The sequence below is a fragment of the Cynoglossus semilaevis genome, chromosome 14, assembly GCF_000523025.1.
Source record: "Cynoglossus semilaevis isolate Cse_v1.0 chromosome 14, Cse_v1.0, whole genome shotgun sequence".
Lineage (NCBI taxonomy): Eukaryota > Metazoa > Chordata > Actinopteri > Pleuronectiformes > Cynoglossidae > Cynoglossus > Cynoglossus semilaevis.
The window spans coordinates 6721387-6745244 of NC_024320.1; the positions used below are offsets into that span (position 1 = coordinate 6721387).

A 23858-nucleotide genomic window follows, 5' to 3' on the forward strand; every position below is an offset into this window, starting at 1 on the left:
TTTGATTCAAAGGGTTTGAGTGTATTTTTCCTTTATGTAAAAAAAAAAACCAAAACATATCTGGGTTCATATTTGCATTCCAACTTCATTTGTAGTATTGGAGTATTTGTTTTAGTATTTTCTCACCACTTAAACATTATTGTCCTTTGAATCAAACAACTTGGAGATGCGACTGTTATACGTCTTCCCCATTCAGTTCTGTCTCTCTGATGCAAAGCAACAAATAAAGTTAATGACATAAAAAAAATGCGAATAGTCCATAGTATTATTTTTAAAAGTGTTCGACTAAAGGAATATCTAGTTCTTGGGGTTTTCTGCACAAGCGATTCGGGGCACACCTCAAGATGTTACACTTTTGCGAGATCACTGAAAGATAGCATTTAAAAATGAGCAAAAATAATACATTTCCATATTGAGGTAGCTGTGCTCTGCCCAGTGCAGAAGAACTGGCTTATTTTGAAAATGTTTTTGTATTAAAAAGGAAATAAAGTAACGTCCATGAAGTTAATTTATACTAATGAATGAGGGTGGGAGGGAGACAAACATAATTAAATTAGATATGAGAAAACCATGTACAGTTCATGCTTGGTCACGTGAGGGCATGCTGCTGTTGCTTTTCAGGATTATTGTTTTCCTGGGGCGTTCACACCCAAACCTTTCCCCATCCTCGTCTGCCACATGAAGGCCATCTTCTCTGTAAGAGTTCTGAGTTTATACTGAAGACACAATGGTAAAAACGTCAGGGAAAAAAATGATAAATCAAGGTGGAAGGTCTAAGCCACACTGGTCAAATGATTTTTACAAAGCCATTTAAAAAAAAGAAAAAAAAAAGCATAAAATAGTGTTCATTCTCTGTACAGATCAACAAATTTTCTGATATCGGTAAATTTTTCCTTTCATCCTTGAAAAGGGACTCTAAGCAAAGAAACTACTGTTGGTTCTCGTAGTGACAAACGATTTTCCCTAAATCATTAAAAATATCAACCTTAGAAGGAAGCTTTGACAAAAAAAACAAAAAAAATGGCAACAGAATATTTCCTTCCAAATCATTGAAACAAAGTCCACAGCTGCAGAAGGGATGTTCGTCAAACACACATTTAAAGCCTCACACACTCCAAACTCCAGCCTAACTCACACCGCTGCTTGGTTTCTAGTGTGAACAGTTGACAGGATCTTGTTACGTTTCACGCGTTAGAGTTGGTCGTCACACACAAGCACTCGTCGACTACAATCGCAAACATGCGTACACAGACTAGCTATGCACATGGAGGGGACAAGAGGGAGGAGGAGGAGGAGCAGGGGAAGGAGAGTGATGTGATGGAGGTAAAGGAGGTGGGGTGGGTGAGGGTGTGCTCAGGTCAGTCAGGACCAGAACATGTCGGCCATGTTAGTGTCGGTGCTGTAGATCCAGAGGACTAGGGGGAGGGAAACGGCCACGAAGGGCCAGGAAATGCCCTCCATGCATGCAGACAGGGGGCAGCCTTTGCAGCTGGTGGACTTCTCCAGCTCTTTACCGGGCTCCAGGTAGTTCCTGGCAGCGAACTTCAGAACCTCGTCCAACAGGATGACGGGCAGGGAGATCTTGAGCACCATCAGCCACTGTGTCAGATTCAGTGGGGTGATCTGGAATATCATCTGAAAAAGCAGGATAAAAGAGAGGAGTCACAACACCGTGATACCATACTCGGGGCCTTCAACAGGTATTTTTAGTACTTCAATGGGGATCAGACATGGTAGGAACGATGAAGTAGTGAAGCTTGAAACACTGTTTTCTGATAAAGAGGGGAAAGATGGCTGAGGAGTGCCATGGAGCAAAAGTGTGGCCCAGTGGGACTATTTCAGTATCCATTAATCAGACAAAATAAAACTAAGAAAAAATACTGCCAGGAAGCATTTTCAGTTTATCAGGACAACAGAGGCCCGGTTCAGATTATGTCTAATTGAGAGCAAACATGTTCTGTTGTTGTCAGCGTAGCTAAGCAACATGACAAACATTGTTTGCTCTCAGACAGTAACATTAGTTTAATCTGATTCTGTGATTCTTGGAAATATCCCATGGCTCTTCAGGGTTGGACGTAGTCCCCGGGGCAACGGAAGAATTAGGATTCATGCAGTCATGACCTTGCTATTTGTGTCCAACTGAGAAGAAATATTTTCTTACAGGCAGTGGCTCCACGTAGAGAATGAGGAAGTGGAGAGACATAGAGAGACAAATGGCTCCCAGGAGCCACACGTTCTCCCAGGGAGGCATCCGGAGCAGGGACTGGTTCTCGGACACGCTGATGGAAGGACAAACACAGGTCAGAGAAACACTGGTCAGTGGATGGAGACAGCAGTCTGTGATGTTCACAGTATTAGCCTGTAATATGCTCACCTGTTTAGGGCATTGCACATCTCTATGGTGACCAGCACAGACAGAGCCATGGTCATGGGGTAAGGAGACTCAAACACCTTACAGTCCAAACCCTGGAAGTCAGGATTCTCAGGACCACACTGGAGGAAGTGGCTCTGTAAAAAATAAAAATAATGACTCAGTCATATAAACACTGTAGAAATTAAAACAATGACTCAGTCATATCAACTTTGGTTTAAACAAAAAGTGAACCGATTAAAAGAGTTATTACAACTTTCTTCTCTACATAGTCTCAGTATTCAGTTACTAGCTGTTCATACCAGTTGGTAGAAGGTGATCCTTGGTCCATCCTCAGCAGCAACAAACCACCAAGCTGCAGCACCGACAGTAGCAGCACCCACATAACCTGGTGAAGCAGAACAAAAATATATGAACACATGCACATACAGTGACAACTGAGTCTGAAAAACAGATAAAGAAATGAGTGTTAAACAAGTAAAGAAATTAACTTGTTCCTACAAGTAATAAACCAGATCCTGTTAGATTCACATTCAGATCTTCAACTCCACTGAACCTTATTTAAAACACTGTAATTGTGCCTTACACAGCACTAGATACTCCTACTTGAACATGATTCCTTACATCCAATTGCCAGGTATCTGAAGAAGAGCCATCCAGAGATGAGAGCCTCCCGGGCATTTCGTGGGGGTTTGTTCATAATGTCCAAGTCAGGTGGGTTGAAGCCGAGGGCGGTGGCAGGTAAACCATCAGTAACCAGGTTGACCCACAGCAGCTGAACAGGAATGAGAGCTTCAGGGAAACCCACAGCTGCAGTCAGGAAGATGCTAGAAACACAGAAGAAGCAACGAGATGAGGAACAGTGACTGCAGAAAAGTGTGTGTGTGTGTGTGTGTTTAAACAAACTTATTGTATTTACCAAACGACTTCTCCAACATTTGAAGAAATCAGGTATCTGATGAACTGTTTCATGTTGTTATAAATGGCCCTGCCTTCCTCCACTGCAGCCACAATGGTGGCAAAGTTGTCATCGGCCAGCACCATCTCAGAGGCGGTCTTTGCCACGGCTGTCCCCGAGCCCATGGCGATGCCGATCTCAGCCTTCTTCAGAGCAGGAGCATCGTTCACTCCGTCACCAGTCTGACGGGAAAAAGAACAGAAAGAGCAGCATAATTATAACCTTGTTTGTAATATTTGTGACATGTCTAGAGTGTGGACCGTTTCCTCACCATGGCTGTGATCTCATCATATGACTGCAGGTACTCCACAATTTTAGATTTATGTGAAGGCTCCACACGAGCAAAGCAGCGGGCCTTGACCACAGCGTCTCTCTGTGCAGCAGGTGACAGGTCGTCAAACTCTCTGCCAGTGAAGGCCATGCTGGACACGTCATCGTCCTCGCCAAAAATGCCGATGCGTCTGCAGATGGCCACCGCCGTTCCTGCAACATAGGACAAAGACATTACAACACATGAAGGTCCACCGATCTTTTCTAGAAAGTTCTTTCCAAATCCTTTCCAGGAAATATTCATTATACATTAAAACAAATCCTTCTTTTCTTTTAATGTGTTAAACAGTGTTTTTTTTCTACAGTTGTGCTTTGCTTTTGTTTCACTCCTGCACAATCCTCAGCCCTGCACAATGTCAGAGAAGTCAATAAATTGAGCAACAAAGTCAAATGGAAGCTGGAAACTAAATTACTGCTCTCAGGTGACATGCAAATTTAATTACTTAGTAGCTTCACATGGAGCACTGCACTAGCTGGAAGCAGTGAAGCAAAGTGCTTCAACATGGCCCATGAAGACAGGGCGATGACAGACATGAATGCACAAGAGTTTAAATGCATATTGCATTTACTGACACTGCAGGGAGAAGCGAGGAGGAGAAATTATTTTTAAACAGCTTAAGTGAGCAAGACATTTTACGTCTTTCATCTCATCTCCCATGTTTTAAAGGACTGAAAATTAATTTTCCAGGTTTTTAAAGAATCCTGTACATAGTGTTTTGTTAGTTGTCCTTTCTACACACCCTTGTTGTCTCCGGTGATCATAATTACTCGGATGCCAGCGAGACGGCAGAGTCTAATGGAAGCTGCCACCTCTGCTCTGGGAGGATCCAACATTCCCACGCAGCCCACAAATGTCAGATCAGTCTGTGGGGGAAAAAAGATGAAAAAAAAAGGCTCAAGACATTTGACAGTAGGAACCATAAGTGAGACGACAACATAAATGTCTCAACTCTAACCTCATACTCGATGAAGCGTGTAGAGTCCTCCAACGCTAGTTCTTCTTTGCTCTGTGGGTTGTCACGAGTAGCCAGAGCCAGACAGCGCAGAGTGTCTCGGCCGGTGCCGTATTCTCTGATCACGGACATGAGTTTTTCTTTGATGCCTTTGGTCAACGGTACCTTGTTGTTGCCTACGCGGATGTGTGTGCACCGGTCGATGACTCCTTCAGGAGCACCCTGACATCAGGAGAAAGGAAAAATTAAAGACACGGGGAAAAAAAGTCATTAATTATTCATTATAATTGCTTCTGTAAGGACTAATAGTTCTCGCAGCCTTAGGTGAGTAAAGTTGAAAACTGATGACAACTTTGTTCAGTGAACCAAGGGCAGTTTTAAAAGAAAAAACACAGGAAAAATAACTCTTCACCAGTTATTGATTTTGATAGTTTATGCATGTTTAGTCATGACGGTGGTTCTCAAAGTGAGGGAGCAGGCAAATTATTTAAAATTTAAATTTAAAATATCAATAAAAATATGAGTTTTGTTAGAGTATTTGAAATCAAGTTCAGAGGAGTATTGAATTTAAATACAAGCAGTGATTACTGGTGGGTGGGAGGACAGAAAAATCTGCAAAACAAGTGCTGCTTTTATGTTAAAAAAAACAACCTATTACATAACATTGTGTAACAGAAATTTTCACTGTCAAAATTGATTAAGGACTGATCTTTGGAGAAAAAAAAAACCCTACCTTTACAAACATCTTTCCAACAGAAGAACGAGCCTTGTTGGGTGTGCAGTACACGGACATGGACTTCCGGTCTCTGGAAAATTCCAAGGTAAACTCCTTCTTCATCAGCTGCTTAATCACCTAAAAGTACAGCAAAACAAGTGCAAATGTGAGTCACGGACTTCCTTCCATTGAACAAACAGAAGGGTAAACAAAGAAGCTCAAATGCTACCCAGTGTAATAAAAACAACTTACTGAATTACAGGCGTTGGCTCGCTCAATCTTAGACAGGCCTTTAACGTTTGTATCAAACACGTTCATCTTTTCAACCAAGCACGTGAGAGCTGTTTCCGTGGCCTCGCCAACCTTCTCATATACACCTTTGGTCTACACGGAACAAAAAACCATCAACCATAGACTCTAGGTCTGGAAAAATATCCCAAGAATTGTGTACCACCTAATAATTGAAAACTCACCTCGTTATAGTCCAACGATGAATCGTTACAGAGGGCACAGATGGAGGCCAGCTCCACCAGAGCATCGTACTGGGAACATCTGACTGGTTTACCACCCTGGTACCTATGGAAAAGAACAGAGCCGTACATTAAAAACAATCTTTAACATGAGCTCCTGAAGCTCCTGAAACACAGTTTACAGATAATAAATACTCAATTTTGATTGACTACTCACACTTCTCCATCTGGGGCATACGTGGAGCCTGTGACGGTGAACTCCTTCAGGGAACACTGTTCACCTTCTGCACGGTCAATAATAAACATCTGAAAAGAGCAAATGTACAGGCAATTCATTACACATCTGACAACTTTAAAGTAATTAAAAAATCCAACAACCAATTAGAACAAAAGTTTGATTTTTATATTTTTACAGCAGTGTTGAAAATCCTTAAGTTGTTTTTATTTAGAGTCCTATATAATTTAAGGTACTTAATTTACATCTTTGTTTTGCTGTTCACTATAATAAAACTGTAAAGTGACAAAAACATTTATTGATCCCCTGTGAGAAACTGGACAGAATTGTAGAAAAATTGAGTAAAGTAGATTGAAATAGAAATAAAATAAGAAAAGCCTAAAAGTAAAAAAAATAGGCAAGTGTTCGAAGTCAGGAGCAACTGTAACAGCAGCACACAAGTTCACGCACACGCACTACCATTGGAGACAACGGAACCGAAAACAAAGACAAAAAACTCTAAGCTAGATGTAATAGGAATTATGGTCCAGCAGGTGGCAGCCGACTGGCACCTGCAGAAAGGAAACCTAAAGAGTCCAGCTGAACAATGGCAGGTTTTAGCAATGAAGCGATGATCCAAAGCAGAGACGAACCGCTCCGGTGGGGAGAGGCCATAAATGTCACCGTGCAGCGACAGCAGACACCAGAGAGTTCACAATGAAAGAGCTTTGTACCGAAGTGAATCATTTCAACTGGGAAACTGTTTGACCTTGGTTTCACAAAACTGCAGTGATTAATTACGGAGCTTAAGGGTAACAATTAAATATATATGACCAAGTATGTTTTTTTTATATATATCAAATATAAGCCTGGTTCAGTGTTAGTTCGTGAAAAAGCAGACATCCTGGGATTAGAGGACAAGTCAAGGTGCTGTATGCACTCAGTCATTCTTGGCCATTCATACCTTCAAGCCCCTGCATTTGATTAAAACCGTGTGGGTCACGACAAAGACACACGAGAGATAAAAATAGAAACTTCTGAACAGAATGATGATCTGCACTGCAGCTGCACTCCCATCAGGCACCGGCAAGACGTGTCATAAGCAGTGTGACGCACAACGCTGCTCGTCAGATATTGAATTGAGGTTTTCAGTGGTTTCATTTCAAAACATGTTCTGGAGTCTATTTGGACCAGGGACGAGTGTGGAGGGGAGGGGTGAGGGGTCACAAAATGATTGCCCAAATAAAGCCTGTCAATTAATATAATGCAGGTTAAAAATAAAGGGACAAACAGGCAGAGAGATGGAAGATAGACAGCATGGAGGAAATCCGTAACAGCAAGGTCAGTTATGCAACTCTACTGCTGGTTCTGCTGCAAGTGACTAACTACTGCATACTGATCAGCAGGCTGTCTGGAGAAAAGGGGGGAGGAGAGTGAAAAGATGAGGGCAGAGAGACAGAGAGGAAGAAGATGAGGAGGAGGGAGAATTAAGAAAAGACCATTAAGGGATGAAGAACAGGACACAGATGAAGGGCAAAAAAAAGGCTGCAACTGGTAATTGGGTCAAGACCAGCAGGAAGGACAGGTGTTTTTATTGGTCAGGTCTAGTGGGGAAAATGAGTGAAAACATGTTGATTTCATTTCTGACTCTGCCATCATTATGTTATTGGTCACTGTCTGAGTCTGTGACCATTACGAGTTCTATCTTCAGCACCAGGACGTCACTGTTTGAACTTGGAAAGTTCTCACGTCTGGAAAAACAGCCAGGCCTCTGCTGCATGTCCATGTATGGACACCGGTTTATGAATTGATTTTACAGTTGAAGATGACAAATTCATTGGACACTGCTCCTCAGAGCACCATTTTCATTTGGTTGAACTGACTTGAAACTGTTCACAAATATGTAAAGGAATCCCTTCTTGGGAACTTTTTTGTTTAGGTAAAAAAAAGAAGGAACACCACTAATAGTCTTCTCATCTATTTACCTTTTGTACATTTTGAAGTTTCCAGCAGGTGCAGTTTTGGGACAAACTGCATCTGTGGGATTCAGATTTAGACCAAAGTCCCTGCTGTAAAAATACTCAAAGATGCTGGTACTACTACTGCCCACAGTACTGCTACTAGGGCTCTGCCTTTTTAGCCTTTTAACCTGTGATGAAATATTCTGGCATGACGAGCATCTGCACAGTATTGAACGTGAAGAATGTTAATAAAAGGTTATAAACTACTATTTAATACAACAATAACAGTCGGGGTGTGTATTGGCAAGAATCTGGCAGTATGATATGCATCACAACACAGGGGCAATGATATTGTGATATACTGCAATACCAGTTTTATTTCTAATAATCTAATTCCAGGAAAATTCTAGGACAGCATTTTAAAGACCTGGTTTGACCTGGTTTGCCGTATGAGAGTTCAGTGCAGAATATAAAGCTGAAATGTTGGGGCTTTAATAAATGCATCACTCTTCCAAGTGGTTTACTTACCCTGCACACAGACATCTGATTGGTGGTGAGTGTGCCGGTCTTGTCCGAGCAGATGACGGACGTACAGCCCAGGGTCTCCACAGAGGGCAGACTGCGGACGATGGCGTTCTTCTTCGCCATGCGTCGGGTTCCTAACGCGAGGCAGGTGGTGATGACAGCGGGCAGACCTGAGGGGACAAAGAAATGTTATACGTCATCAGCTCACAGGAAGACAATAAAATAAAGATTAGATCAATATTTTTCATTCAAGGAAAAACAAATCCAAAAATCTTTCTCACTTTATGACAGTTTGCAGCACTGCTGTTATCATTCTAAATGATGATGTAACGCTGGTAATAATACCTTCAGGAATAGCAGCCACTGCCAGAGCCACAGCAATCTTGAAGTAGTAGACGGCACCGTGGAACCAAGAGCCTCCGTGGACGGGATCATTGAAATGTCCAATATTAATGATCCACACTGCGATGCAGATCAATGTGATGACCTTGGATGAAAAGAGTGGGAGGTTTAATTCTTCAAAATCCATCCATCCATCCATTTTCATCCGCTTATCCGTTACCGGGTCGCGGGGGCAGCAGTCGCCACCCAAATCACATTGCACCGTACCAAACCTTCCTGCGGGTGGTGAGTCCACTGGAAGGTATTAACCGCCCTAACCGGGATTCGAACTTGCCCAGGAGGTGAACCCTGGGGTTCCACACCAATGACAGAGACATTGCCTCTGGGCCAAAGCGCCACTAATTCTTCAAAATCTTTAGAAAATAAGTTAAAAATAAGTAATAACATTTTTTTAGATGAACATATTTCAATGCAAACCTTTGACAGTTGTTGTCCAAATTCATCCAGCTTCTGCTGTAGAGGCGTGCGCTCCTGCTCTGTGGACGCCATCTCATCTCGAATTTTGCCGATCTCTGTGTTGCCCCCTGTGGCCACCACCACACCAACTGCCTTACCAGCTGCGATGTTGGTGCCCTGAAATAAAATTATTAAAGAAAATATAAAGCAATGCTAGCGTTTCAAACATCGTCACTGCACATGACTGTTTACTTAGACACCATTTGTTTTTTTTCTCCACATGTCAATCGTGTGTCAGATGGAACGGGTCGTAATGACAGGGATTATTAGTTATTCTTCTAATGTAACAATGCAGGATGATCACAGAGGACATTGTCAGACTCACAGAGAAGATGTGAAGTGGAGAACAAGGCTATTAAAGACAAAAAAAAAGACACTCACAGAAAAGAGCATGTTCTTCTTGTCCTGGTTGACAGCGCGAGGGTCAGGCACCGGGTCGGTGTGTTTGATCACCGACACAGACTCCCCTTAAAGAAGGAAACACAAAAGATCTGTCATCAGGTGGACCAGCAGGTGGTTTTCATCTGTCAGCAGTGGTGGTGGTCGTCACACTTCATTAACACTTTGGGCTGATGTGTTGATGGAAATATAGAGCCGACTGGTCCACATTACAATCATCCAATGATTGCGGCGGCGTTTAATTCACCATATCTGACTTCTCTGACTGGATGTTTCCATGATGTGTGTTTGTGCAGTAAACGGTTCAAATGAACTATTCCTAACAAGTGAGGCACAAACATTTGACAGGAAATATATCCATGAATGGAGGAAAAAAAAAAGGAAAACAACCAAAAATCTCAAAACATCTCCTGGAATATGGTACCAACTGAGGCAGAACCTTAAAGCAAGTTCTGAAGACCTTAAATCACACAAATGACTCTGGCATCTTATCAATCAACTACCATACTTATATATACTTATTTTCTATTAAACTCAGTCTTTTCAACCAAATTAGGAATTCGATTCGGATCTACCAGGATACAAAACATTGATTTCGAGCACTGTTAAGTGTTTTATGCGTTTGCTCTTAGAGCCACAGCCAATTCTCCCAGTCAGGAGTAATTTATAGCCTGGTTGAGGAGGGATAAAGACAGTAAGCCATAAAAGATCAGGTAATTTAGCACAGAGGGGAAAAGATGAATGAGGAGTGCCACGGAGCAATAACCAAATTAGTAGTGACAAGGGCGCAGTTTTTCATACCCTGCGTTTCAAATATTTGAAAATACATACGAAAAATTGAAGTTTTTATTAGGGGTGTACATAAACTGAGAATTAAAATCAAGGTCAGAGAGCATGTAAACAAACTGAAATAAAAGGGGTCTTACCTGTGAGGATTGACTGATCTACCCTCAGTGTGGTGGAGTTGATGGAAGTCAGCCTGATGTCTGCAGGCACCTTATCACCAACTGCGGACAGAAAGAACCAATCAAATAAGACATTTAGTTCTGCTCCCTTTTCTTAAAGACATTCCTCTGATCGCTAAGTGTTGTCAGGTTGGAGTTGCAAGAACACATATAACAGTATAATAACAGATGCAATAGAGACATTTTAACGAGTCAAGTCAATATCCCACATGCAAAAACTGGCTCTGGGACTAAAGCACTGAATAATAGAGAGAAACTGCTGGAAGATAAAAAATTAATACAGATCACAGTGCACAGACAATTTAGTTAGTGCCGTAATGGGAACAACAAAATAGGATGAAAACTAATTAATTTTCTACCTGGAGAGCTCCAAGAAATATCTGCTCAGACTTTACACCACCTCAGTGTGGAGTTTAGATTTGAACCAGGTTTTAAACAACGTCCTATATAAATGTAATGAAATACAACATATACTCAGAATTTTCTTTAAATCTACATTTTTGCAATTTTCTTATCTGTGCGATGTTCTGGTTCACATTGTTTTTAGAGAACATTTTTAAATGAGCTACACATCACTTCTACACTTGCTGCTGTACATACTTGTCATTAAGTACATCTTATTTATAGATTATATTTTAGAACATTTTCTATGCATTTCTTACATTTGATTTTCATTAACATACAGTTTTTGCACAAAAACAACTCTATGTTAATCTGTTAACATAAACTAATCCTCTGTCTGTGACACTAATCCTAACATGGCCTACTTTATCATTAAAAATAGAAAAAATGATTTTTGGTTGAGCGGAAACTTATCATTTTTTCCCCTGTTCAATACTATCTTCCCAGAGAGAGATGACATTTTTTAACAAAATAACAGGAAAAAGTGTCACAATGAAATGAGACCAGACTGAGCTCACAGTGAGACGTCACACAGCTCAGAGAAAGTAAAAGCAATATGAGTTCGTGACAGAGTGGCTCTTAAAAGCCCTGTGTTTGGACAGTTGAGGTTGTTGACAGGCATGTAAACTAAGCAGTGGGTTCCTGTAGTGCCCCTCTGAGAGAAGAGGGGAGGAGGTGAGGGGCAAAGGAGAAGGGAGGGAGAAGAGAGGGAGAGGGGTACTACAGATGTGGAGAGGGATTAGATGAGTACAGCAAAACACAGGTCCAAAAATGGGAAAACTATTTTAATCACTTTGTGATGTAGTTTCTAGGGTTGAGAGCAGCCGGGGTTCAAAGTGGCTACAACAAGGAGGGCTGACTTGATGCTATTGGTTTAAGATGTATGGAGCGCTTTATGCTAATATTGCATGAAATATTATTTTGTAATGAAATCCCCAAAATATGTGCAAGCATCACAAAATACCACTGTGTTAATTCAGAGTCTTTCACTATAAAAAAATACTTCTTTCATTACTGTAGCCTGTGCCAGTGAAGAGATTGAAGATCAGCGCTGCTTTCACTGGACTGTACTAGCTACACGTCCAAGTTTGGTCTTTCAGTTTAAAGACAGGCTGTCACGACCATTTCATCATCACCTGTCTGTCCTCCTTCCACCCTCCCAGCACAGAGGAAGATAGTGAAGGAGCCGAGCAAGTGTAGCACGAGTGAAGGGAGGAGAAGAACTAGAATTAATGAGGACTGGAGATCCTGTGGGATGGACTCCTCAAAGCAGGCACTAATTAGAAACTCTACCAAAATGTTACACAGAAACACATCTCTAATTAGTGATCATTACTAAAACACAGAGCAGCACAACACACAACTGTTAGCAAAAAAATATACAGCCATTATCATTCCCTTTGGTCTCCAACTCTGTTTAGCCACGACTCTCCTGACAGAACCTGGACAGTCTCTGCGACACGAGACCTGTCTGTGTCTCATGTGAACAAAGTTGTTCGTCAGCCTTATCAGTTTCCTTGAGTGCAGAACAAATGTTAAAGAGAAGACACCACAGCCTTATCAACACAGGGCCTTGGGTTTATCTGTGATGCTTATTCTAGACATTTTGTTCTAAAGCTGCTAACAGCTAGGGCTAACAGCTCTAAAAAGTCACTTGTTACCCACTGTATTTTAAAGGTAATGTTTTAAAGATGGTAGTAACATTGCATTATGAAAGTAAAATGTTACTGGAGAAAGTAACTTCTGCATCTCAAAAGTAATTTGTTACCCACTGTATTGTTGCAGAAGGGATTAACTATTGCATCATTAATGTATCTAGTGACCCACTGTTTAAGAAGTAGCTCGTCATTGAAGAAAGTAATAATAGCATTTTGAAAGTAACTTGTTACCAGAGATTGTAACTATTGCATTAGAATGGATCACTGCATTTTTAAAAAGCATTATAAAAGTAACTTGTATCTACTGCAATCCATATTCTATGTTCTCTAGGTTTTGAATTAACAGTAACCCATAACAGAAATATTGCTGTGAGAGAGAACAGATGAATGAGTTATGAAGCCAGTAATAACACAGGTGATTTTAGTAGAAAAAATGTGTTCCATGAATTTTTTAGAATTCTACTTATTGGGCTGACATGCAATATAAGACTTAAATTCCCAAGAACTTTAATTTTTATTACTATTATAATTTCTTTTTACTATTTTTTGTATGTAGAGCCATCATGAGTTTCAGAGCTCAAATCATGAAAATATGTTTGGAAAAAAACAGTAGAGAAATCACATCACAAAAGGGAAGCTGATGTCACTGAGACAGGAGTGTTTAAACAAACCTGACTTACGACTGTCTTGCCGTTTATGTGAGCTCAGGACTAAGACAATCTCAGGGATCTACCTCAACAATAAGAATATAAACAATACGCCCACTGTGGCATTAGCATTCTGCAGCCAAGCCTTTCACAGAAAATTAGCAGTTCCACTGTGTAGCAGTTAGAACACCTGTCTTGCCAGCAGAGTCCTTGGTTCGATTCCCAGAGGAACCACATAATGGGCACATAATTAGGTCCAGACACTAAACCAAACGTAATAACTATTTGTTTGATTCTGATACAAATTCATTTAGAATGTTTACAATGACAAGTGGGTGAAGGGTCTCTTAAGGCCCACAGAAGACAGACTTAATATCTGGTGTCTTTTGATGAACACTGATGATGTGACACTGTACATAATGTCACTTAATTTAAAACTGTGCACCTGCAAAAGACCAAAATAGTAACTAAGAAATAATAATAAACACCAACATCGTTTTTCAAGATTTTTGCACTGCATTGACATAAAGTTGTTGGTTGACAATGCACAAAATCTTGAAAAAAAAAACCAAACATATCATTATAGAAAGCAAACACTCTAAACATGTAGCCTACTTTTGATTTGCAAATGCTTTAAATAAGTAAAGTATTTTGCATCAGTGTGTACTTCATAAACATTATACTTAGTGGTGTTATACTGCAAATATTTCAACTCAAGCATTGGAACAATATTTAAAAGGAAAATGTTTAACGTGAGAGTTTGGTGCCATTTCTTCTGAACATGGCAGTGCAGCCAGAGCCCAAGCCCTGCCCTGGATACTCTCACTGGTTGAGATGCACGATAACAGCAGCTCTGCTCAACATCTCTGATCATCGCTCCTGTGACCCCCAGTTTATCTGCATCTTGATTCAGAATCAGTGAGTAACGGGCTTTCAAAAACAGTAATAATAAAAAAACTGCAATACTGTCAATGCTCGTTTCCTTGGCAACTTGTCAACCAACTTATCACACATATTCAGGCTAGAATATGCCTAAGAAATCATCCCCCTTTCAATTCCTGAGACCATCTTGTTATAGCATGCAATGGCTTTGTAGTTTACCTGATAAATCAGAAATCTCAAGGTTATCAGTATAAACCTGCAGCAGTGATCCTCATGGGGCACTCACACCAAAGGTGATGGTGGGGAACTGAGTGGCAACTCTATATACACAATCAATGTAAATGACGCAACAACACAGGATTCAATATCAGGTGGCCCATTTGAATTGATTAGTGTGATGCGAATGAAGCGTTGCACCATGACATCAAACCAGGCATCTCTTCCCTGATCTTCAACAGAGAGGTTTGCGAACAATGGACAAAAACACTGTCTCCACACACACCTCCCCCTAAAGCTGCCCACTGTTCATTTTGGTGATGGGTTAAAAGCAGAGGTCACATTTGGTTGTGTGCAGTGGTGAGCTGTGTCACAATGACAAGTAGTTCACTTTCCTTCACTTCTCTTCATTGTTGACAAGCAAGCATAAAGCAATGATCCAAAAATGATTTGGCGTAGCGATACAGGCATTTCAAGCATTTTCCCAGTCTTTGTAACGTCATAAAGCCTGTGGAGCTTAATGACTTCTTGTTACAAAAACAAAAATCAGATTTTACATTTCAAATGGACTTCAATCTGTACCCTACTGCAACCTTCTCTAAAAATGTATCAGTCACACTTAAAGCATTATAATTATTTTACATTATTTTTTAAATTATCAAGTTGTTCTTTCATATTCTCTTTCTAAAAGGGTACCACTACCACCATGAATGAATACTAGTAGTCACATCGCTCATGCAGGGATTCAACCCGTCATATCACCAAGCACACACGCAGTTGGAGTGAAAATCAAAAGTGGATCATCAACAACAGAAGACACGGTGAAAGCTGCAGTGCCAGTTAGATAGTGAAATCACAGGAGACGAGGAGCGATGACGCAAAAAAGGCTGAAACACGTGGCATGTGGCCCAGTTAAAGATAAGGTCAGCCAAAAACAGGGGTCAGGAGGGCACTGGACCTCTGCCTTTGTGTTGCTTAACTGCAGTCCAAATTCAGTGCTGTAACAACTGTGAAATTGTCAAGGGAGATAAACAGGAAAAGCGATCAGCTGTGTGCCTATGTTTAGACAGGTTGAAGAGTATGTCATAGAGTACGCAGAATACAGAATTAATGAGTAGGTCTATGAATAGCATCTGCCTGATGCACAACATTATTATACTTGGCACAAACAATAATTACAGTTTCTTTTAATTTGTCATGGGGTTTGTCTAGTTCCACTGTGTCACTCCAGCCAAGATTTCAACAACTGGGGGGAGGGGGAAGAGAGTGAGAGAGAGGATATCTGAAGAGATTCTATCAGAGGAGACGGGGCCTCTGCATTTTTTTTCTCTTACCTGCCACCTCAACGATGTCCCCAGGCACGATGTCCCGAGCTTTAATTCTCTGGGCACTCTTTCTGTCCTGCCGGTACACTTTCCCCATCTCTGGTTCATACTCCTTCAGTGCTTCTATGGCATTTTCTGCATTTCGTTCCTGTTGGGTAGATATATGATTGAGTTACATTTAAAACTGTTTCTTGCACATGAAAAAAGCTGTCCATCTGTGAGCTGTATATGAAGAGGGACATTTTGGAATTTTGGTACACATTTTCATATGTAAAGCGTTTGCCATTTCAACAACTTTGACTAAACCCTTTTTACTTAAATCCCACCCCCTCCACTGGGTAGCTTAACTTATACGGCATCATCTACTACTTTCAACACTATTTGTTTTACTTGTACAACTTTACTTGTACATGACCGTCAGACTATCACATACAACTCATAGCTACGCACAGCAGGTCATTAAGTACAGAGCTAAATGAACACCAAATACACTCTGCAAACACGAGATTGGTTGACATTTTTAAAAACATATCAATAGTTTCCCAAATGTTTTGTAGATGAGACATTTGCTGACACTGCCAGAGTTTTCTTCAAAACTCCACTAAGCTCTATCTAAAACACTACAATTCCTAAAAAACTGATATAGTTACCAAAACAAAAAAATATGCATATTCATATGCATGTGCAATGTTGTGTTTGACCATCTACTGCTGCCATTTCTATCACACTCAACAATTGCCATGATGATGGAACTGGTTGAAGCCCCCCCACCCCTCCCGTGGCTAATTACCATTTTAAGATAATGTCACAGACACCACCTCTGAAAACAGGGCTCTCAAACGAGTGTGTAGAGGATCCAGCAGTACACAAACATTTACAATTTTCAAAGCATGACTGCTAATACAGTAGAGCAGGATTACATAGGAATCTTGTTTTTTTAAAATAGAAAACATTACATCTGTTTTTACATCAATTTCTTGACCAGTTCAAGTCATAAACCCAGCCCCCAGGACACACTTTAGAGCCAGAGCAACGCAAACAATCGGCCACTTTACAACACTGCATTTACAAGACCACTGAGCACTGAGCCATTCAACCACATCAATAAAACCACAGTGGTATCTTCAACAAATGACATCAGTAGTCATTAATCCTACAGGACACTAGTAGTAAAAGATGTGTACTTTTGACCTAGGTTGCGAGCGGAAAAGTATCTGATCCAAGCTGTTGAGGATCAGGATCACACGATTACAGACAACAAGAAAAAAATTATATAAGTGAGAAACTGAATAAAATTTAATACAAAACTGTTACAAATAAGGAAATGTCAAATAAATTGTATTACACTGAAACAAAGCCATGGCTTATACCTCATTTTCACAACCTTAAGTAGGAAAATAACCTGTATAGCCTTGTATTCGGTCAGATGTGTGGGTAGAGCTGTGAATCTGCATACTATCAATAGAAGTTTCACAACATATATTACCCAATAACAGAAAACTTACTTCGGAAAGAGAGTTCCTCGGTTTATTACTTCCTACTGCCCTGCCTCTCGACACAATATGTACATATTACAATATATTATATTTAAAAGCAGTACTGCGACCTATATTTCTGGTGCAACTTTATTTCCACAAAATACTGCAGTACTGAAGTTCCTGCAAAATGTGTCAGCCTGACACATCCTGATGCTGACTATCTGACTGATTATCTAATGTGTCCATTTTATTTGCCGGATACTGCATTTGACTCATGATTATAATTAAGGTGTTGACAATTTATTCTAAAAATATCATTCCAGTGAAAAGGGCTGATCAACAGGCATTATTACAGTTTCTTTCACAACTGCCCAAATGGTTTTCTGTTCAGTTTAAATGTAAATACTGGATTTTCTCCAAAAAGGAGTTTTAAAATCAGAGGATTCAGAAAATATGCAGTGAAGAAGTGGAGCAGATCATTTGAAGCATGTCTCCAGGAGAAGGTGCGTGCCTAATCCCATGACCTCAATGTTAAAAATATGATTGGACTGCAGTCTTCTGAGGCTAAAAAGTAATAAGCTGCTCTTTTATGCATTTGTTTCCAGGCCATTAATCTTTTTTGACATAAGGATGCAAGCAAATTAAAACAGCGGTGTTACTCTGTAAAAGGAGGGTGTGTTTACCTGCCACACTCCTACAATGGCATTTGCTATGAGAATAAGAAGGATAACAAAAGGCTCCACAAAGGCTGTAACGGTTTCCTCTCCTTCTTCCAACCAGGCCAGGGCCTAAAAACAACAGACAGAGAAGACATTAACTGTTAAATCTGTTATTACAGTGGGCACAGCAGTCATGACCAGAGGAAACTTTGGTTCAATACACAGACAATCAAAAATAAGAACATTTGTAGAATCACCACAACAAAAAGGTGTTTAGAGAAGATAACGCATTAGGGTTTGTTTCCCAAGGGTAAAAAAACAAAACATAATAAGCAATAAACGGTTAACAAATAATCTTTGTCATCAAGATGTCATTCCTTTTAACCAAGCAAATACAACACTGAAAGGTCAAGGCTTCTTCAACATTAATTTATACTGTATATGTTTATTTTCCAGTCTGGACTGCAATGTCTACATCATGGTAAAGTTAACTCTACGCCTTTGTGTTTTTTGAGTTTATTTACAGTTCGCAAGCTTTATGCACATGCTCTGTGGCTTCTTTTCTGTTTTTCTGTACGACTGCTACTAATTCTTCCGGTGTTAGTTTGTTAGAGCATGGTTCACACAGCGCCACATACAGGACTGACATATGCACTACAGGGACTGGAGCCATATTCAGTTGCTCATCGGCCCTGTATCCGGAGATAACTGCAGTCATACCGTAAAGCAGCTATGTAAACAGGGCCTGTGACTCATTGAAATAGTGCTTCTAGTTCGCACACGTATGTGACGTTTTGACTGAACACTGTTCCCTCTACATATTTGGCACAGTATCACCTTACAATCACTTAAACGTCCATTAGAACTATAAAGGCCGGGTCTGACATTAATCCAGGAACTGGCCCCAGTGAACTAGAAATTCATGCCAGAAAGACTGATGACATAATAACCACTCCTCTTTGGGAATCTGTGCCAGAAAGAAATCGCACCACACAACCGTCGCATCCTATTTTCTAATTCAACCCATTTAATCACAGCCAATAAAATGTCAACGTTAAATTATCTATCAGACAGGGTGACATGAGCTGCACCCATTTGTTTCTGGATGGAATTTCAACAAATGATTGCACATACGTATGTTCGCAGTGGAAATAATAATGTCACTGAGAAGTAAATGTCAATTTAATGAACGAGCTTGTTTGACTGAGCATGCTGCCTACTACAGATAATGATTTGAAGCTTCATAACAATAGCAGAATGGCAATGGCCTGCCTAAAGAAAAAAACCTCACTAGTAGAACCTCACAGAACTGGAACAAGAGCAAAAAATGTGCTTTTCTTTAATATTGTTATTCAACAAAATATTTTTGGCTTCTTTTCTTCCATTGTAAAGGAGTAATTCATTCAGAAATTTTGGACTGTAGTAACCAGAAAACAACTCGACAAAGTTTTTACAACATTTCAGAACTAGATGGATTAAATGAAGAACTAGAAAGATGAGATGAAAAAAAAACTTAGCTGAGCTATGAGGGTGAAAAGAAAGATAGTTAGAGAGGAGCTGAGATATTGTTGAACTGGCAGAAGTTTTTTTGTTGTTGTTGTTGCCTTTTTCACACTCCACCCTGAGTATTGTGTTCTAACAGGATTGTACATGCTTGTTCTGAGGAATTACTTTTTTCTACCACAGTGCTAATACAATGATTCAGACCTAATCAAGATATGACTAAGAGGAACACAATAAAAACAAATTGTACAAAAAGGAAAGTAACTACACTTCATTTAGTGCAGAAAGTCATGAACATAGTTAAATGGGTGACTTGTGGAGCTGTACACCCCCGTAACGTAGTGACAGAATTTGGCCTATTTTGATACATTTATCAAAACAAATCAGAAGAGGGATGTGTGTGGAGATTTTATGGTACTTTTTACTTTTAGTTTTTGTTTTTTTAATGAATGAGTTATAATACTGGTTTATTAGAATTAAGTCTGCCATCGTGCACATAAGAAGAAAAGGGGGAAGTAGTGGAAGCACAAAGGTTAGTACAGATCGAAATCTATGTTTTAACAAATGCACTGAGGCCGATTATGGTTCCAATTTTTTTGTTTTTTAGCAAAATTCAAATGATTTTCTACTTCAACAAAGAATTCGTAACATTCTTTCAGGTTATGCTTTAATAAAGGGAAGGCAAAAAACAGACATGTACTAACATCTTTATATAAAACTAAACAAGTTATTCAGGTGTATTTAAAGTGACTTGTGTATAGTACTTACAAAGGATATGCAGGCAGCAAGCAGAAGAATTCTCACTAGTAAGTCCTCAAACTGTTCAATCACCAGTTTCCAAAGAGATTTTCCTGCCGGACAAAGTATTTTTTATTTAAACACATGCAAATGTTTGCAACATCAATAAATAAATAATCATAAAAATAGCAATAGGAACAAGAGATCTGAACAAGTGACATTAAATAACTCTTGATAGAATGTTACTCACCCACCCACCCCAGCAGGAAGTCCTGCAGATGGTGTCATTCAACCAACAGCCAAAAAGGAGGAGACACACATGTAAGTAAAAGTCAGGACACGATATTAAAGAAATGTAAATTATCTTTTTTCATAAGCATGTCTAAATATTTCTTGGAAATAAGAATTGGTATGAGTAACAGATAATGACACTTGATGAATTGTTGTAGACAAATTTCTTAAATACAATTTGGAGAAAAATTGGCCAATCACAAAATTAGACAGTCTGTGACAAGCTATTGAGATGTCAAATAAAAGCGTGGTTACACACATCGACAGAGTGCGACTCACACACTCCCCCTTTGTTAAGTGCGTTGTTTCCTTTTGATGTTTGTTACCTATTCTTTTTCTGAAAGAGATCAAATCATCAAAGACTAAGAATTTTAACAAAGACCTCTAAAGACCTGGAAAATGTTCAATAAACCAATTAATTACTCGAGCATTGAATAGTCACATTTGCCCATACACTTTCTCATTCAGTTACCTATGGAACACTTCTTGTTTTATTTCAGGGCTTCTCCGTCTCCCACATTTTTTCAATGTAAAAGCATTTAAACACATTTTCTTAATGTATAGCTCATCATTATTCTTAATAGGGAAGTATAAAAATAGCTACAATTTGAGAAAAACGTTAGGACTTCCCATGTTGTGACTTAACACCGAGGTGACTTTTTGCATTGTAAATTTCGAAAACATCGCGATATCTTCTGACAGATTCATAGTCCAGCCGCTTTATATCCAACATTTCAACACAGGTCATGACGTCAGCACCCTTTACTCTCCGTCTCTCTCTCTCTCTCCTCAGCACGTTAGAAGCCGGTTAGCCGTGGCCCGTGCATTTATACAAATGAGTAGAGCTAAACACACACTTGTTCCACAACATACTGACGTAAATCACTGTCTTACCGTTCGGGCCAAATTGCTCTCGCTGCTTCTTCACCTGCTCTGAACTCAGGCCCGTGCTTTCATTTACGTTAAAAAAGTTGTAAACTTCTTCCACAGTCTTTGTGTGTGCGTTGTCCATGGTTGACGGCCACTTGAGGACACCGCTTCTCCGTTAGCCCCGCTACTGCTGCCAACCAACTTCAACCCGTTGCGGTCCCGTTTTTCTTCTGTGTCAAAGCCGAAACACTAATTAATACCGCGTTGACAGGAAGGCAGCTAAAATTCAGATAAAATGGACTGTGGACAGTCAATTCATTAGCGGCTTCTGAGCTAAAGGAAGCTAACAGGCTAACGCAAGCTAACCTCGCTTGAATTCACCGGCTGTGCTCGGCTGTCTTTTACCGCGAGACTTTTAGCGCATAATTCATACACACATCGCTGTCTCTCTATGATCCTTCGGCGTCCTCTCGTTCTGTTAAATCGCAAAAAGCGGACAAAACCTGTTTAATTGCCAACGGGCTTGTTTTAAAGCATGTGTCCGAGTGGCAACCTCGGCTCCTATCAATGGGTTCGCCTGCTGTGTATTGCAGAATCACCAGCAGCGTCCTCTTCGGCACCAATCGCGTTCGTCCGCTGCAGATCTCGCGTACGTCGAATGCGGTGTTCAGTGTCCGCATGTGGAACCCAGTGATTGGTCAGAGACACCGGAAATTCTCTCTCTCTCTCTCTCTCTCTCTCTCTCTCGCTCTCTGAATTCACACCGATCTTGACAGCTTCTGCTTTAAACAACAGGAGAAAACATTTGTTATATTAATGTGAAATAATCACTGTTTATTTTGAGATAATTAGCAACGTCGTACTCATTTGAGACATGTCTTTGTCATGTATTATGGGTAGAGCCATTTGAATTGTGTTCTTTATGTTAAATAATTTGAGATGAAAATTACCAACAAGGTTACTCACAATTAAAGCCGTTTCATTAATTAAAAAAAAATAAAAAAATTTCGTTTGTGTTTTCATACAGAACATACTATTTTTCTTAATCATCAACATGTTTCACTGTGGGGATGGTGTTCTTTGTGTTGTACTTATTTCCCTGGCTTAGCTAAGCAGTGAGAATTCAGAGCTCAGAGACGTGGCTTTACAAGTTTTACCTAACCTACATCTGCACAGACACACTCACTTCACAATCTCCTTTTATCAGGGTTCTAAATAAATAAATCCCATTACCTCCTTAAAAATATCATAATCAACAACCTTGCACCAAATTTGGATCTTGTCTTTCTAAGTGCTTGAAAAAAAACATTATCTGTCAGTCAGACTGATAGTACTGTTTGTAACGTGACACAGTCGCACTAATCATTTGTACTCTGACCTTTTCAAAAAATTACTGATTTTAAGGTGCTACATGATCCCCCAAAAGTAGGCAGAAGACTATAGCAATACATAACTTTGTCTAAAATAACGTGTTGTGGAGCAGCTTACAGTAATAAAGACTTATTAGAATGAATGAACTTTCAGTAATCTTATAGTAGTAAAATTATTTAATTTACTTCACTGTGTGTAATTTACAACACTGTAGGTAATTTTTTTTAACTTGTTCATTCAACGTGTGTACCTATTTCAACATACACTTCACTGTAGGCTATTTTAAGATTAGCAAATAGGGTTTTAAATCCATCAATCAAATTATATTTTGTATAATTGACATTTGACATTGTTCAGGCACAACTGGACATGAGTAAGATCACAGCAGTGTCTGAGATCACATAATAACCCACCGATTAGATGATTACACAGTAATATAGACTGATCATGTCATTTAATCATTACATATGTTGTCATCTTACATGTTTTAGTAGATTTAACTTGTAATGCTGTGGAATTACACAGCAGACCATGGAACCAGAATCTGCTCGTTCCTCTCCTTTGGTAGAATTCACAGTCTGCATATTCTATTATTTGCTTATTTGCTTTTGTACAGGTTGCAACCCCTCCTCCCTCCTCTCTAACACAGGCAGCAGTTTAAGAGCTTCAACAGCTGTGGATGTCTTTGCCAACAAAGAGGAAAGCTTTTAATTCATTTTTTCCTTCTCCCAGTTCATGTGGAGGCAGTGCGCAGGCAGTGCTTTTCAGACCAAGCTTGTGCTCTGTGTCTGATTCCCTCTTGTTATCACAGACTGCCAGCTAACATTGTACTGTATGAATACAATTTGACAGTGAGCTTTTGCAGCATGATGTAAATCTCATTTTTAAAGCCCTGGAGAGCTCTTCCTTTCCCCTTGGAGAGTATAAAACCCTTCTTTTTTTGCTTCCAGATGGTTGCTGCTCATGTCTGTAAATTAGACTGAAATATTGGCATCTGTGCTAGTTTAAAAAAAATACTTTAAAATCTACTTTGATTGCTAGATCGCTAGATCGCTAGATAGATAGATGGATGGATGGATGGATGGATGGATGGATGGAT

The 23858-nt window shown here is 39.9% G+C and overlaps 1 protein-coding gene across 1 annotated transcript; it reads right to left on the reverse strand.

Moving 5' to 3' along the window:
* atp2a2b (ATPase sarcoplasmic/endoplasmic reticulum Ca2+ transporting 2b) lies at positions 1-22105 on the reverse strand. The gene is made up of 23 exons (XM_008324790.3): positions 21413-22105; positions 20482-20499; positions 20258-20340; positions 18011-18115; positions 15859-15997; positions 10681-10761; positions 9737-9822; positions 9317-9472; positions 8843-8984; positions 8501-8667; positions 6015-6103; positions 5801-5903; positions 5580-5711; positions 5346-5465; positions 4616-4834; positions 4400-4523; positions 3601-3812; positions 3291-3511; positions 2996-3198; positions 2674-2759; positions 2375-2508; positions 2162-2279; positions 1-1635 (listed from the first exon to the last, which is right to left on the reverse strand). Exons 1-23 carry the CDS (start codon positions 21528-21530, stop codon positions 1363-1365), a joined length of 3129 nt encoding a protein of 1042 aa, XP_008323012.1. The 5' UTR covers positions 21531-22105; the 3' UTR covers positions 1-1362.
* Positions 22106-23858: the final 1753 nt, after the last annotated feature.